General features: G+C 44.7%; 1 protein-coding gene across 2 annotated transcripts in view; it reads right to left on the bottom strand.

Annotated features, from left to right (window-relative positions):
• The window catches only part of ncoa2 (nuclear receptor coactivator 2), a 35,050-nt gene that overhangs the window by 3,625 nt on the left and 14,972 nt on the right, over positions 1-16,453 (bottom strand). The window contains exons 6-19 of one of the 2 annotated variants that reach the window (XM_079259521.1): positions 15,406-15,507; positions 14,308-14,448; positions 13,938-14,085; positions 11,530-12,880; positions 6,104-6,299; positions 5,801-5,998; positions 5,117-5,320; positions 4,587-4,716; positions 4,211-4,376; positions 3,830-4,126; positions 3,425-3,505; positions 2,748-3,216; positions 1,767-1,944; positions 768-972 (exon numbers count right to left, since the gene is read on the bottom strand). In XM_079259521.1, the coding sequence (XP_079115647.1) occupies positions 768-972; positions 1,767-1,944; positions 2,748-3,216; positions 3,425-3,505; positions 3,830-4,126; positions 4,211-4,376; positions 4,587-4,716; positions 5,117-5,320; positions 5,801-5,998; positions 6,104-6,299; positions 11,530-12,880; positions 13,938-14,085; positions 14,308-14,448; positions 15,406-15,507 (3,866 nt within the window). The remainder of the gene's footprint in view (positions 1-767; positions 973-1,766; positions 1,945-2,747; positions 3,217-3,424; positions 3,506-3,829; positions 4,127-4,210; positions 4,377-4,586; positions 4,717-5,116; positions 5,321-5,800; positions 5,999-6,103; positions 6,300-11,529; positions 12,881-13,937; positions 14,086-14,307; positions 14,449-15,405; positions 15,508-16,453) is intronic. The other variant, XM_079259522.1, reaches the window with a different exon arrangement.

Genomic DNA, 16,453 nt, shown 5'->3' with positions numbered 1-16,453 from the left:
GGCCTAAGAGTAAATAATTGAAATAATCTAAGTGCCAATATTTTTCTATAAACCTGGAAGGGCGGTAAATCAAGTGACAGGTATACACAACAGTCTGGAGGGAAGACGATCAAACAGCAGCACGGTGGTTAAATATTCATGCCGTTTTACTGGCTTAAAAGCATTACAGTCGACAACAGCGCAGTGCAGATACGAAGCTAACAATACCAGTGAGACAAAGGAAGATGGATTAACTGGGTTGACGTTTAATGAACGACAAGGAGCAGCAGGGATTGAGTGCTGCTGTTGTGAAAACATCTCCATGCTTATCAAAGTGTCGGTGAGTGAGGTCAGCCTGCAACTTATCGTCCGACCAAATTGTGCTCCTGAGCCTTAAAGACCGGACCAGACAGACCAGCTTTTACACATCACGTCGTGCAAATGCTCCCGCTCTGAAGTGCCCGCTGCTAATTACATCACCGTCCTTCCAAGTTCAAGTCAGGCAGGAGAGCTCGGGCAAGTGGACTTACGTAAACTAGCCAGTAAATTATTCACCAGCAGGACTTCTCAGTAAGTCTACCCAAACACTTAGAGTCTTAGAATAACACAATGCCGACATGAGCAGCCAGGAGTGCAGGCATTGTGTAAAGCCTTAAAAGGTCTGATTTGTTAACCTTCAGGGGAGTTTATATGCAGACAAAAAGCTGCTGTAAAGGATTGTGGGACGCTAAAAGACAGCACAGAATGTCAGACCATTTAGAGAACTTATAAGGTCTTGTGGTATTTACCTGTTCTTGCCCCATGGAGGGCAAGCCAGGTGAGGGCCCCGACGCCATGGATGTGACGCTCATCTGTCCAGCCATCTGGCCCATGCTGCTGGTTGCCATGTTGGTAGCCATGGAGACATTGTTGAGGCTCATGCCGCTGCCATTGTACATGTTGCTGTTACTCTGCTGGGTAAACTGTGGTGACGGCTGCTGCTGTGAGAACATGCTGAAGACACAAATGAAAGGACGTATTAGAAATAAAAAGAAAAAAAAATCGTACATGGTGGAGTCATGCTGAGAACAAGAAACATGGGGAACGATGCAGATGGGGAAATTTAAGTTTTCGTCCTTTCATATGTAACGATGCTGAAGCATTGCTTTAACGGAGACAATACAGCTGAATCCACAGTAACTAAAGGTATGCAGCTCTGCGCCGAGTTTCTGTCGCAGCTGAACAGAGCTGAGCTGCTTAAAGCCGGTTAACACAGAGTCATCTGATCAGGGAATAAACCCCAAATGTATCATTTCACTAAGAGTCAAAAGCCAGATGGCAAACTAGGCATGGTGTTAGTTGGGTAAATCACTGAAGTAATGTTTGTGTGGGTCCTAAAAAGTAAAGTACATATCCATACCCAACTATATAATTATTTTATTAATGTTTAAAATTTATTAAAAAGAAAAAAAATCCTGCTGTTTCAATCTTTCTAAGCAGCTGTGTTGTGGATCTTTTTAACACTTTGGGAGATGCAGAAAGAAAAGAAAATGTAAAAATGCTTATTTAAAGTTGTATAATTGTTAATTTTTGTGACATTTAACTTTGGGCAAAACTTCACTCCCAACCAAAGCATCCTTAAACATCACCGATTAAAACTATTTGAGCTACAGGGAGAAAGAGTTGATGACTAAAAGAAACAATAAAAGCCCCACATATCAATAAATAATATCAATAAATAACTAATTATTAATGATCATTCCAGAAAAGACATCTTGTTAGCTTGTGTGAGTGGTTGCCATCTCTACCTGTTGCCTGCCATGTTGCCCTGCGGCCAGCCATTCATGTCAGGGGAACCCTGGAAAGCAGCGTTTTGTTGGCCCTGCTGCATCATCGGAGACTGCGTGTGGGCCATGCGAGGAGAAAGCAGGGGGCTCTGCGGCGTGCCGGGACCTCCAAAACTTCCATCTGCCTGTTGGCTCATACCTGCAGTGGGGTGGACGCATCAAAACTGTGAGGCCGATTTATCCTGAGGAGACTCGGCCACAAGCAAATGCACTGGACGAAGGAGTGCGGATAATGTCAGCGTTCCATGTGATTTACAGACATGCCACGAGAAGAGCAACATTCAGAGAGGGGAAACGTGAGGTTAAGCAGGACTGAGGAGTACACATCCCTGCCTGAATGCAGGGTTATTGATAGGAAATTCATATTCCCTACATGCATGAAAATCAACAGACAATGAAATAGGAAAAGATGGCATGACAGGGTGTCCAGGGAGAAAAGCGGAGAGAAATGATGTCAAACAAAACTAAATCTGTACAAACCCACAAGCCACATTAGGATTCAGGGGTGAAAGTCAAACTGAACACGTCCGTAGACAGTTAAACCCAGATTACTTGTCAGACTGGCAAGGTGCAGCCAATGGTTGAGCGTCAGTGCATCTTCTTTGAATTATTGTGCTTTGGTGCCCTCTAGTGGAGGACTGATGCATAACTGGGACACCATTTTATGCGCGTCAACATATGATCAACAAGTCGAGGCGAGGTGTCAAAAGTCCAGCATAATTCGGATCCCTTAAATGCAACTGACTGATGCAGTTGTCCATACATGACATTGCAAATCAGATGTTTACTGCTGCTATAACAGCATGTGATGCTTTGCGACAAGAGCCACAGCAACACAGACACAATGGTGCACTCACACACACGCACGCACGCACACACGCACGCTTGCACACAGGCTTGTAGGGTGAAATGTGTGGTTTGGCAGGGGAGTGGGAGCAATACCTGAGTTGGGAAACTGAAAGGCACTGTGCTGCATTTGGGGGCTGAGTACGGCCCCGTACTGTCCGCCCATCATGTTTGTGTTTCCCATCATCATCTGTGAGGAGGAGGAGGAAGTGGAGGAAGAGGAGGAGGTGCCATGCATATGGAGCTGGGGGTTTGGAGGGAGAGAGGGCAGGCTGGGGGAGAGAGGGGAGGAGAAGGGGCTGGTGGGGGGAGGTGACGCGGCCAGGCCTGTACTGGTACCGTAGCTGGGTGGGTATGGGAACTGCTGTGGGTTGGCCTGAGGATTCCGAGGGTTACTCATGCCTCCGGCGGCCATGTTGGGAGGCATGTTGAGGCCCTGGCTCCTCATGGCCATGTTTCGTTGCTGCTGGACCTGCTGGGCCTGTTGCACCTGCTGCCGTTGTCTCAGGTGATTGTTGAGCAGCTCCCGCTGACGTTGCGCTAACATTTGAGCATTAATGGTTCCCTGAAAGTGGGGGAGGGATGAACCATAAGAAGAAAAAAAAAAGGCATTTCAGGAAAGCAAATGGTTTAAAATATCTGTACTATAAACGTGTCTACATCAGACCGAAGTGAAAGCCTGCAATGTTCTGTAAATGATCTATGAGTTAGTAACCTACCGTCGTATCAACAGCTCTGCACAGAGAAGTTACATAATGCTTGTGGTGACTCACCTGGTTTGGAGCATTGGCTCTAAGAGGTAGGTTCACATTTGACACACTACTCATCTGAGTCATCATTGGCTGACGGTTCTGCTGGGACAGAACGGAGAATTCTTGTCAGTACAAACATTTCTACTGGTGAACTTAAGTTTCTTTAAATGCCTGAAATGCTTCCAAGTTTTCTAAACTGTTTTTCCAGTTGCACAATTGTAGTGGAAGTGGACTGAAAGACGAGCAGCCGGCACAATGACCTTTAAGTCCAAATATTTCTTGTGTGCACAGAAGATCAGCCAAATTGTCAGCCTCAAGGACCATTGCACAACTCTAATCTGTGTATTTAGTCACAGTCACTGATGAAACTTTGAGCTTACATCGGAGTTCACATCCAATAGTATCGTCAGCCATGCCTGTGTGTACCTGCTGTGACTGCAGCCGGTGCTGGAGCTGTAGTCGTAGTGTGTTGGGCTGATTGGGGACCACCCCAGTGGGCCTGAGCCCAGGCCGAGGCTGCATTCTCATCATGGGGTAACCTGGCCGTGGGCCCATCTGGCCAGGCATGGGGTGGAAGCCAGGCTCTTGCATGGGAGCACCAGGGTAACCCCTCGGTGCCATGTGGGACGGTGGAGGACCGAATTGCTGCGTGTACATGGGTGGCTTCTGGTCTAAAATCATGGACGGGTCCTGGGGAAACTGGTCCTGCTCCAGAGATTGGCTCTATGACAAAATTTCAAACATAGTGATTACAATAAGATATCTCTAAAAAGCACGATGAACATGATGTTTGTTAGGAGAAAGCACCTGTTCTACCATTGCAGGGATTCCAAGAGCACGATCAAGCTCCTCCAGGCCATCGAAATCTTTTAATGCCGTGTACAGCTGGGACATCAAGTTCCCCTCATCCACCGCGCTGCCATCGCCTGAGCTGAGCCCTGCATTACACAGGGGGTCATCCTGGGGTGCAGGCCTGAACAAAGAGCAGCAGGAAAAGTGAGTTAGCACTCATACCAATGAACTGTTAGAGTCTGAACAAACAAACAAAAAAAAAACCAAAACACAGAAGCAATCAAACTTTAAAAACTTTAAAAAACAAAAAACAAAACAGCAAATAAATAGAAATTTTTAAGGAGAGACGTCAGAGGAAGACATAAAGGTGATTCATGAGGTTAAAATGTACCTGTTCTGGTTTACGAAAGCTGTCTGATCAATTGGCATCATGCTGTCTGGCCATGGAGCCGTCTGGTTGGGTGGAGCCTGTTGTTGGGAAAAAGGGTGGCCGACCATACCGATATCCATATCCGGTTGTGCTAAGAAGAGAGAAGAATAGTAACAGATCAGGACAAAACATTAGACTGTCAACACATCAAGGAAACTCTTATGGGGAAAATATGGCCAAGTTAAAACATTTCCATAAAAAACAGGAAAGAAAGAATTAATACAGGGGCAATCCTGAGGTACATGCTGTTCCGCGGATAACCACAAGGTGGCATCCTTTCCCAGTAAAAAACTTAAAGGTGGGTTAAAGGGGAAATGTGACATTTTGGATCTGACATTTAAACAACACAGGCATTTAATTCTTGGTTTACATGTTAACGTGCTTTAGAATCTATTCTGCATCTATATTTATCAGTTTTTTTTTAATAATATATATGCATTGTCATCTATTTTCTGCATAAATATTATGCTTTTAAGGCAATGTGCTCTCACCATTGGCCATCATTGCGGATGGGAGCATTGGCCGGGGTCCTGGCTGGCTGTTAGGCCTCATAGGAGCACCGCCGGGTCCCATCCTGCCCTGCATGGCGCTTTGCTGTCCAGGGCCGGATGCTCCCAGAGGAGGTGCAGAAGCAGAACCCACCCAGCCTTCCTGCTGCTGCATGCCTGGCCTCGGACCACCTGGATTCATCAGTCCTGGAGCAGCAGGCGCAGACATGGATAACAGAAATGGTGAGAAAACCTTCGCGCAGCATGAGAGGAAAAGCCATCTATGCAGTGCCAGAGAATGTTTAAGGAGGACTACGATACATGGGACGGAGAGCTGAAGAGACTTTATGCTGTGTGGGCGACTATTTCCTGTGACAGGAAGTGAGTCATTGTGTCGTGATGTGATATGCTAGGCTGAGTGACACAGAGATGGAGGCAGAGAAGTTTCCTCACAATTTGGAAGCAGCTACAGGTTTCAACACAATTAAGACAAAGAATGTTATTCCAACGGTTTTGCCACTACAGAATACTGAGGAAGAAATCTGATCACAGATCTCATGTAAAAAATGTGCTCAACTTCAAGTATGCGCTTGTATCGCTAAAGCTGTATGCTAAATCAAAGCCTGATTTACTGTTTGAGTATTTGAACTTCGATTCAATCAAAGGTTTCAACGATTAGTGACCTACCTGTATTAACCATACCGGCCTGGTTCGGCATCATACCATGATTTCCCACCATGCCTTGCTGCTGCATAAGAGTGTACGGGCTTGTGGCTCTTATGGGGTACTGTAATGAGGGCTGCTGAGGGGACACGTTCATGTCCAGAGAGACGCTTCTTACAGGCAGCCCCCTGCCTGGCTGGCCTGGTCGGACACCCCCAATATCTAAAGACAAGGAATAAATGCATTTTTATTCACATTATTTGTAAAATCAGAAGCAAGCTCCGTGGTTTGTGCCTGTGCTTTTTTCTAAAAGAGAGCAGAACTCACTGGTCTGGCCCATGCCAGCTCCGAGGCCTCTGTGCTGCTGCACTGCCATTGCAGGACCGGTCTCAGGCATCTGCAGGATGTTATTGATGATGTTCTGTTTGTCCATCGGACTGGGCAACGAAACGGGCCGAGGCTCGCAGAAGAGCTGCGGCTGCGCATTCTGCAGGTCGTTCAGGATGTCATCCAGCTCCGATGGCTGGAGGAAGGAGAGGCGAAAGGGAAAAGTGTGAAAATAGAAACTTATTAGACATTTAAGCTTCCACTTCCAATTAGCCGTGAACTTACTAGAACAGTTCCATAAATAAACGTGGCAATCCTACAAACTGAAGAGTCTTGAGATGAAAGAAGGAGGTCTGGCTTAACTTATAACATAGAAGTATGACTTTCATTCAAATCTAGGCCACACTTTACTTTGAATTCACCCATCAGCATTACATGTCACTCCTCACTTATAGCCTGATTCCTTCAGTCAAACAATATTAAATCTCTTAAGCGTTTTATAATCTGCAACTGACAGCAAAATATGGAAGGTGATACGATTATAAACAGGTTAAGCAACCACAGAACTACTTGTTATTGAAGAGCAGCAACAGTCACGATTTTGGTTGTTGCAAAAGTTTAAACTCCTCTCTGTGCCGCTACTATAAACAGCTGAACTGAGCCAACCCAATTCAGCCCAAGGCTGCATTCACACACAACTGGGTTTTGGACTTTTCAAACAAATTCAAGGCCAAGCTAAGACATGATTTCACTTTTACTGAACTATGCTGGGGGCTTTCAGATTCATCTTCTGGGCTCTGGTTTTGATTCCAAACACTTTTCTATACATTTTTTTTTCTTGTCATGATGCAAGGTGACAGACGGACCTGAAAGATACAGGCTGATTAAAACCCACGACAATCTGTAGCCTTTAAATACTTTAATCTATAAACACTGATCCGACAATTTCCCAAACATTATTTTCTTACCAAAAGGCCATAATATTCACATCTTTATTGCCATGAGTTGAGTTAGATTGTAAATTAAATAAATCAAAACAGCAGCAGACAGGTGGTTGATTTGTCTTCCAGAGGTTTGATTGGCTTTAAGTAAATAAGTTGCACTGACTGTGACTGTCCACCAGAGAGCAGCACACCTGGAAGGACTGACATCTCCTGGCCGTGACATACTGTACAGCAGCACAACAGAAACACCGGCATTGTTCGGTGTTGCATCTCGATCTTCAAGACAATGACATACATTTGTTGGGCATTGCTCTCCTGGAGAAGATGACAAGGCAGCCAAAAATATCTCAACATTTATCAAGGGAGCTCAAGGCCCACTGCCTTCCAAATGCCTACTTATTAGACCTTTGCTCCTCCACCTAGGTATACCCAATTCCTTTCCTAAACACACAGCAGAAAGCGGCTTGCCACACATCGCTGACGTTACTGGGAGCAGACTAGATATGCAGGAGAGCTGGAGAGAGAAAGCGAGTGAAGGTTGGAGTGGTGGGAGAGAGAAAAGCCCTAATGAGGTCAGGAATGATGTAATGCCTCTGTACACTCTGTTTGCTTTCCTCCTCCTCCTCTCCTATTCACTCTCCTCCCACTTTTTATTCTCCACTTCTCCAGTTGCTTTTACTCTTAATGGGTTCCATTTCTATCAATCTCTGTTACTCTCTTTTTTCATTGCATGTCAGTGCACGTAATGTAATCCATGTCCTTGTTTTCTGCACGTCACACCCTTTCGCTGTATAAACCTCAGGGAAATTGCAGCCAAAAAAACCCCCCAAACAAATCCAAAAACAAAAAGAACATTAAATAGTTAAATATCTTGTCTCTAGTCATTTCCTATTCACAGATCATAAATTTAACAGATGTCACAGCTTTACTTGAACTGGAAAAGCAAGAAAAAAAAATGGTTTGTGAATGGTGATGAGGTGGAAAAAAGACTGACAATCAAAAGGTAATGGGTACACTATTTAATGCACTTCATACATCATCTGCTGAGGTGTCCTACATTTCAAGCATCACTTATACCAGAGATTCTCACTCAAATTTGCATGCCTAGCAACCACTGGCTGTTTTCTTAACAGTCAGGCAAAGATGAAGCCATGACAAACATGCACTCTAACAGACCAACATGTGTTCATCTGATGGCAAACTCAAGCTAATAATGTCTGTGAATGAATAACTTGTGTCTCCAGTGTCTTTACTTCCTGTACATTACCAAGCCAGTGTCAGTGTGGACCTCAGGCCAGGAGGAATGGCTGCGTCTTTCTGACCCAGGTTTATCAGGAAAAGAAACTGAGAAACGGGGCAAGTAAAGCAGAAGTGCCACTGTCAAGTAAGGAAAAATGAAAAGTTACAGCACCCCTGGAATAATGCCATGGTCCCTTTTCGGCAACTTGCAAAAAAAGAAAAATAGAAAAGCATGACTGTCAAAAAGCAGAAGCGGCAGCTCTGCACACGACGTTGGAAGCAACATATAACCTGAAAACACAACACGAACAGTTGTTGCTTGATCTGTTGCAGAAATGAATTATTCTATGCAACTAGTGCAATTGACCCAACAAATTGGGTTCAGCTGTCGACTGCATTTGGAGCAAGACGGTCACATCAGCTTGTTTTTATTTTAGTACTATTTCTTTCAACATGCTATGATAAATGATTAAATAAAATCTATATGTCATTACTGTGTGCATGCATTCACACACAGTATAGGAGCAGTACTGGGCTTGGTTTTAGCCTCTCTTTTGTTGTGTTGCACATGAAAAGCAAAAAACGTCATCAATGCATGTCACAAAGGAAAAGTATGGAATATCTCCGATATAATGTCAAAGTTTTTCCAAAGGATTTTTTATCAGACAGCATGTATAATTATCAGGGAGTGGGGAAAAACAGTACCCCTTACCCATTTATTCTCATACTGGATCCCTGAGAGTTTACACTCTTACAATCTACATCTATAACACCATTTTAAAGCAAAATCACTGAGCTGAGTTGCAGAGACTGCATATGTCAAAGCAATGACCCATCAACGCACTGTTGGCCACTTTGTCTCTTCACAGCCTCTTTTCACTGTGATCACTCACTTAAACTACATCCCAGCTGCTGTCATTAACCTGCATTTCATATCCATTTTGTCAGGCAATTAGTGGCTATAAAATAACTATTTTATCTAGCAGAGCAACAGCTTGGTAATAACTACTGCTTAAGGAAGCATTTATGACTTGTGATCGAATTACACGCCACTTACCGTGTCAGACAAGACATGCTGAAAAGCATGTGGAGAAGAATGCATTGACTGCAGCTGCATAATGACTGTATGTCACGACAGAACCAGTGAGTAGAATCCCCCTCCTTTGCAATACAACAACACTGCAGTTTGATGATAAAGCCACACTTTCTAAATAATTCTGGCCATTTGCTGCAGAGATGTGATCCAAAATGCAAACATAGACCTAATAATACAGAGGTAGTAGCCAAAGGGCAGCTGGAATGGCGCTTCTTTACCAGGTGTGACAGAGGTGGAATGTGTCACAGCTGGATGATAAGGCCACTGCTGCTTTTGGTAAAGCAGCATATCTAGAATGAAGATAAAGACTTTCGGCAGATTGGATGGCATGTGGAAGGAGTGGCAGATGGTAAAAGGATAGTCAATCAGTTGCTTTAATTAAGCAGCAGTCTATGCTGATTAAGACTGATCTTAACTAGTTGTCTTTAATATCAGCCTGGAAAACAACATGCGATTGTTCCGTCAATCATTGATGGTTGATTTCATCTGCAGAGGCACAAGCCTGAACCAGTCCTACAGTCAGCCGTACCCATATCTCTGTTCTGATTTCTCATTTAGCTCTGCCCCGGTCATCAATAATTCAACCCTCAAACAATCATGAGGAGGAGCGAGGCAGAGAAAAAGGAGGGACAGACAGCGAGAAAGCAGAGGGTGAGGTTAAGAGAAAGGAGGATGAGTAGACTCTCTTAAACTAGTGCAGTCAGTTTTCCCACATGGCCAAGCAGCAAGTCATCAGAAAGGAGCAGAAATCCACTCGCACACATGAAACGCCTCTGATGAAGCCATGGCTTGGTGCATGTCAATCAAATGGCCCTTTTCTCATCAGTAAAATCTGTCACATTAATGAACCGACTGTTTTCACCACCATCCACATGTAAAACCTCAAACTTTCCAGAAGTGTCAACATAAATTGCGGTTCCCCCAGCATCGAGTCATATACACCAAACCATCATTTTCATTTGCCTTTGTTTGGTGTATATCCTACAAATACAGCACTCCCTCTCCCCGCTATCTCCATGGTAGCAGAGAGAACATGCAGGAGCATATGGCTCATCATTTTCACTCTGCATGCCGAGGCTGGGCTCTCCTGGGGGTATCTACACCTCTCTCATCTCCCCTTTGTTCATTTCAGACTCTCTTATTATCCATCCAATCACCTTTTCCTCTCTTTAACATATGTACCTCAAGTATTCAGGCTCATGCTGTACATTTACAGCTGGTGGGCACAGCTAGGTGACATTTAGTGCCACTCCAAGCTCTTTTTCATAAAAACACGAACATCCGTTACAACAAAAATTTGACTCCTGTTTAAAGTTCCTCTTCCACAAACAGCTTGCATATAGAATACTTCATGTAAATAGCAAAGGAAGGTAACTGTGTAATTATAGTAATTCTATGTAATTCTGTGGTTAAGCACGGCTGTGTGAGACAGAGTTACATTTTCAGACTTGTGTTTTACGTGTTTAGCAGAGCATGTCATACACAGGTCTCCTGTGTGAAAGCAAACGAGTCCCACTGAATCCTGGTTTTCCTTCCCACGTGGGGGCATCAGCAGGTCGCTTCAAAAAAACACTCTGCCCTGTTGAAAACGTCTGCTACTCTGAAAATTTCGAGTTGCGCCAGAATCGCTCTCACTGCTCACTCCCTTTAACTCCTTTTCTCTTTCAGCGCCAGGCTTGCCTTGTGCGCAGTGCCAAACCTGAGGATTCTGGCCAAATGAAACTGGGATCAAATGGCTGAAGAACCACAGGGGCTCCTTCCAAATGTCACAGTTGTTTGAAGCTGGCGGATAGATTCCTCTCAGCCTGTGCTGCCAACACACAAGCAGCGAAAGGCCCAGATGTGTTTATATACCTTCACAAAGAGTAATGACAAGACTAAATGTGAATGCATAACGCTGTCTGCTCTCTGCATCGCCTATTTGTGCATTTAAGTGTAACATTCTCCATGGACAGGGGACTTAGAGGAGCCAACATCTGCTACCTAACCCAGATTTACGCCCAGAGAGAGAAAAAAAAAAAGACAAGTAGAGCAACAGAAGGCCTCATATTTTGCTTTTCTCAATGAGATCTGGTTCTTCCATCATTTTTAAATATACAAAATCTTTTAAACACTCTTTAAAGAGTCCACAGCATTTTGCAACTAACCTGCTCAGCGCGGTCGTATCCGACATCCTGTTTCTCTGCTTTGACTTGTGGGTGTTTGCCCCCTTCGATCTTCACCTCCCCAGGCTCCAGCTTAGGGACCTTGTCCTTCATTACAGTGTCGTCTTTATCCAGTAGATAGCGCAGCAATGCATTGTCTTTCTTCTTGGGGCTCAACGGCTCCTGCTTAGGAGTGATTTCTGCCCCAGAAGCTGTACTACCAGCACCCTGTGTTTGGTCTTGGCCCAGTTCTTTGCCTGTAGCCTCTGCAGTGAGTTTGGCAAGGTCTACAGGAGATGTACTGTTCTGAAGCAGTTGGTGGAGGATTTTGTGTTTTTCTTTGAGGGATGTGGCGTGAGTGCTTCCTCCTGTATGGCCACCCCGAACCCCCGTGCCTGTCTGGTCCTTGCCCTCGCCCCCTGCGCTGGGGGACAAAGGTGTTTCCAAAGGTTCTGGCTTAGTGGTGAGCAGCTGCATTAACTTGGTGTTACCCTTGTTGTCATGCAAGCGGTTGTGAGTGTCGTGGCCCTCAAGAGGGCCCTCCCTGTCCTCCTTGGGTTCAGCTTGGCTGCTTTCCGTTTGGGCCTGGGGGTGTCCCTGATTAATCTCTGAGTGAGGTCCAAAGTCCCCTGTTCCTGCTGCACTGCTACCTCCTCCAAGTTTTGACATCAAATGAGCGTTTATCCCTGACCCTGGAGTGACCCCAGCTGGGGAGCCCATTTTCCGGTCTGGAGAGCCCAGTGTATGTGTGTGAGGAGCCCCGTGCCCGTGTCCTACTCCGTGGCACTCACTAAGGGCCTGGAGAGCTGACAGAGAACTGCTAGTGTAGCTATTAGCATGGCTGCTACTTGTGCTACTACCTGCGCCTCCGGGCCCTCCCCCACACATCCCCACTGGAGAGGGTGAGTGCAGGCCCCCTGATACACGAGGGCTCCCTGCACCTCCAGGGCTACCTCGGTGCCTGGGTGACAGCATAGAGTTCTGCTGAGGTGGATGGGGCCCTCCGGCTGGGCTAGGGCTGGCGCGAGAGGGGCTGTTCATTCTCCAGTTGGGGCCCTGCTGTGGTGGCTGCATGCCCCCAGTGTGATTGTGTGGTGGAGGACAGCCGAAGCGGTAGCCCTGCATATGACCCCCCATGGCTGCTGGTTCTCTTGGACCAGCTGGGCCAGGAGGGGAGAAAGGCGTGCTGTTGCTGCTGATAGTAGTGTCTTGGCCCTGAGGCCCCGAACCTGGCAAACTGCCTGGGGTTGGTGGAGTCATGGAGGGAGTGGAGGAGTTCATTGGTTTAGGAGCCATTCCTGTAGCCTGACTGCCAGGACCCATGTCCTGACCCATTCCACAGACTGTCTGCTCCCTGGATACACACACAGACAACACAATTGATCAGTTTTATCAGACAAAAATAACACAAGTTCAAAATGATAGGATGAGGACATGAGGAGAGGACAAGGCAGATCCAAAGCTAATATTCACTAAATTAATGTGAAGTTTAGAAAAGCTGTATTAAGGATATTAAAGTGTTTTTTTTGGGGTTTTTTTTGCAGGTTATACAGACAACCATACAAACATATACAAAGAAGAATGGATAAACACAGAAACACAGTACAGTAAATACATATACATCCTCAGACATAAACAATTCGCAATACCAAGGCTGTCCACTGGCCTAGAACTGTTCCTTGTATTGCAAAGTGGATTCTCAAGCTCAAACAAATTTGAAGTGAATTTGAAACAACCATGCAGAACTCGGCAACATATCCTCTTTGGGTGTTTTTACAGTGGAAAAATGATTCTTAAATGCATCAGACTGACTCACAATTTTTTCTATATGGAAAAACATTGGAAACAGAAGTATGCAAGCAGGCATTGTAGATAAAAGATGCTGCCTTGCTAGCCTGTGGATGGTTTGACCCGTTCTAACATCTGGTGGGCTGTTGGTGTAACGTCTCAAAGGACGGCAAATGCTCCAAGCCCTGAATGGAACTAAACGGACAAAATAAAATGAAGGTGGGAAGATTCGGAAATAAATTTAGACTCGACATCCCCAGGCATTTCTCTATAACTTTATAGCATAACTCCATCAAATTATGCAAATTAAGGGGGATTCGTGTATCGCTCACATTTGTCTGAATTTCTTCTTTATATATGTTAGAGACATAGGTGGTAGCACCCGTGTTTTTCTATACAGTGTTTAACTTTACTGTAAGATGTTTCCTGCAGGAAGACACCAGTATGTCAGACTGTGTGATCCAGTCTGCTGATGAACATGGTTTTAAGAATGGTCCCATCCGCATGGAGTCCGTGAAGATGTATATGGATGGATATGCTGCAGGGCACTGACATGCTAAAACGCGCGAGTAAGTAGAAAGTGCAGATTAGCCTCTTTCTGACAGAAGTGTAGATAGACATACCGCTGTAGAATGTGCAGGGACATGTAGAGCTGGGGTTCGTTGGTTGTGGGCGAGCGCACCAGTTTGCTCTTCGTATGAGCCGAAACGATGGTTCCATCAGAGAGGGAGAACCGATAGATGGGGCTGAATGCTTGGCCGTGGTGAAGCACTGTGGACACGTTTCACATTTAGACTTGTATCAGTGATCATATGAAAACTCTCAGACTTAATTCTAAACAAACTGTTCTTTTTTTAAGGTTTAGATAAACGGTCCCAAAACTAAAAATGCTTCATTTGATTTTATAAGAGAAGGAATGGCATTTTCTGACTATGCAATGTAAAACAAGAGCAAAATAAAAAAAAAAAAAAAGGTTATGAGACTAAAACTAACCTTCCTGTTGGTGTCTTTTGGCAAAAGACATCTCTCCGTCGTTCTGCAGGTGGAACCTCTGGATGCAGCGCCTCACCAGGTCCTCCCAACCCGGCTTCATGGATGCTCGCAGAAGACTGGTATCCAAGGACGTTATCTTACCTAACAACAGGGAAGCAGATGTGTCAATTTCAGCCACATAGAGAAGAAATTGTCGGCATGTACAAAAATATTGTAGTGTGTTGATCAAGATGTACATCATCAGGCAATTACTGCAGTCTAATGGTGTTTCTGTGATTAATTAATTATAATCTACACGTTTTCCTCACCGGAGTGCAATTTAAACGGAGGCAGCCGTGAATTTGAAGGGTTCACAAATATACTGCTGCTTGAATGACAGCTACAGGGACAAGCTTATCACAGCAACAGGAGCCATTCACAGCACTACATCTATCTGACAAAGTGTTGTAGAGAAGGAAAAAAAGATTTCAGAGGCAATATAACTTCTAACACAGTCTTTACCCGAAAGCGATGAGTTAAAAATCATACAGTGAATCTTCAGTAACGCAAATTATGGCAATTATCTCTATGTGTGTGATGCTAACAGACAGCTAAATAAGTAGCGCCGTCCATACAGAGTGGGTGGAACTACTGTAAATTATTGTATGTCAGCTAACTGGCAGTGTGTGTTTGTGTGATGTGGAGTCTGTGTGTGTGCATGCCACACAAATGGTAGCAATACATCAAAGACCAGGGGGGAAAAACTCAGCTGTCTGTATCTTTGACTGTGATCAAACAGGTACTTTACCTCCCAGAGAGCAGACAAAGGTGGAAAGATGGCTCAACTAACTTATCCAATCCTAAGGGACTTTACTAAGGATATAATAATCTCTAAAATACTCTTAACTGTAGTGCAGGGTGATTTATAGTTGGGGGATTTAGGATAAGTTGGTGCAGGGGATCAGTACCGGCACCATATTCTTCTTTCAACACAGGGAAAAGTTTTATTTGAACATCCATATCTGTGAAAACCGGCATGATGGGAGGTGCAGGCTAAAATCCCGAGTCAAGTCTGCTCCATTGGTTTGGCATTTCTGGCTGTGGGACTGGTTCTTGTACCTTGCAGGTCCTGACGTGTAGTGAAGCTCTCATGCGTGGGAAGCATAGGCCTTTCCTTTGTAGGCACCCTCCGAGCCACGCAGATCAGACACGACTGGAAGTCTGAGGAAAAGTAGGAGGAACAATGTGGGGAAGACAGAAAAAAAAAAGAGGTAGAGGAGGTAACAAAGAGGATAGAAAAGAGACAGAAGAAATGAAGGGGATGGGAGGGGGCATACATGATAAGAGACAGAGGGAGGGAAAGAAAATGAAATGCATGTTATTCCCAAGAAGCATAATTAATACAGTTATTAATGAGCAGAGGGATCAGGGCTCTGTTCCAAGCAGCTATTGCTGGCAAGGGAAATGATGTAGTGTGACCTTTGAAGTGGTGTGTGTGTGTGTGTGTGTGTGTGTGCTCATCTGCATGCCTCCGTCTGGTTTCACCTGAAGTGCCATTTCACACAGATGACACCTCCCCTGGCCCAACATAAAAGACTGCTATCGCTCAGTCATGACAGTTGCCTCTAACACACGTAAAAATGACATCGCCAAGTCTGCGACTGGGGTGACCTCAGAAAGTCTGCCATCTAACTTTCCTGTGCCAATAATACCCACAATCCCACATGTTTTTGGCAAGGTAAACCCATGCCAGGAGCAACCGCACATATCACTTTGTTTGACTTGTAAACAGAGCCTTTAAATATGTGAATCTCCACTGAAATGTTTTCCTTTTTTTGTCCCATCTCTCCTGTATTTCTGCAGCTGGACCCCCTGATCATCACTACTAACAGAACTACATGCAGTGGCTCACACACCTCAGGTCAGGGTGCTTTGGGGAAGCAGAAGAAGGGACACAGCTGGCTGAAACGTCTTTTAAACATTTTATTCTAACTTTCATTCTCACTTTTGATTTGTCACAAAGTAATAGTTAGACAATGACAAAGTCGTGGAAGTGTTTTTACTTTATTTTCATTGTCGTTTTAAAGATCAGTGTTAATTATTTAAAGGAAAAATTAATAGATATTCTTCTCTAAGGGTCATCATTTCTAGGTTTGTGAAGCTAATA

The sequence above is a fragment of the Telmatherina bonti genome, assembly GCF_933228915.1.
Source record: "Telmatherina bonti genome assembly, chromosome: 20".
In the NCBI taxonomy this organism is placed as follows: domain Eukaryota; kingdom Metazoa; phylum Chordata; class Actinopteri; order Atheriniformes; family Telmatherinidae; genus Telmatherina; species Telmatherina bonti.
The sequence above is the reverse complement of the archived record's forward strand: the minus strand, read 5'-3'. Positions and strand labels throughout refer to the sequence as shown.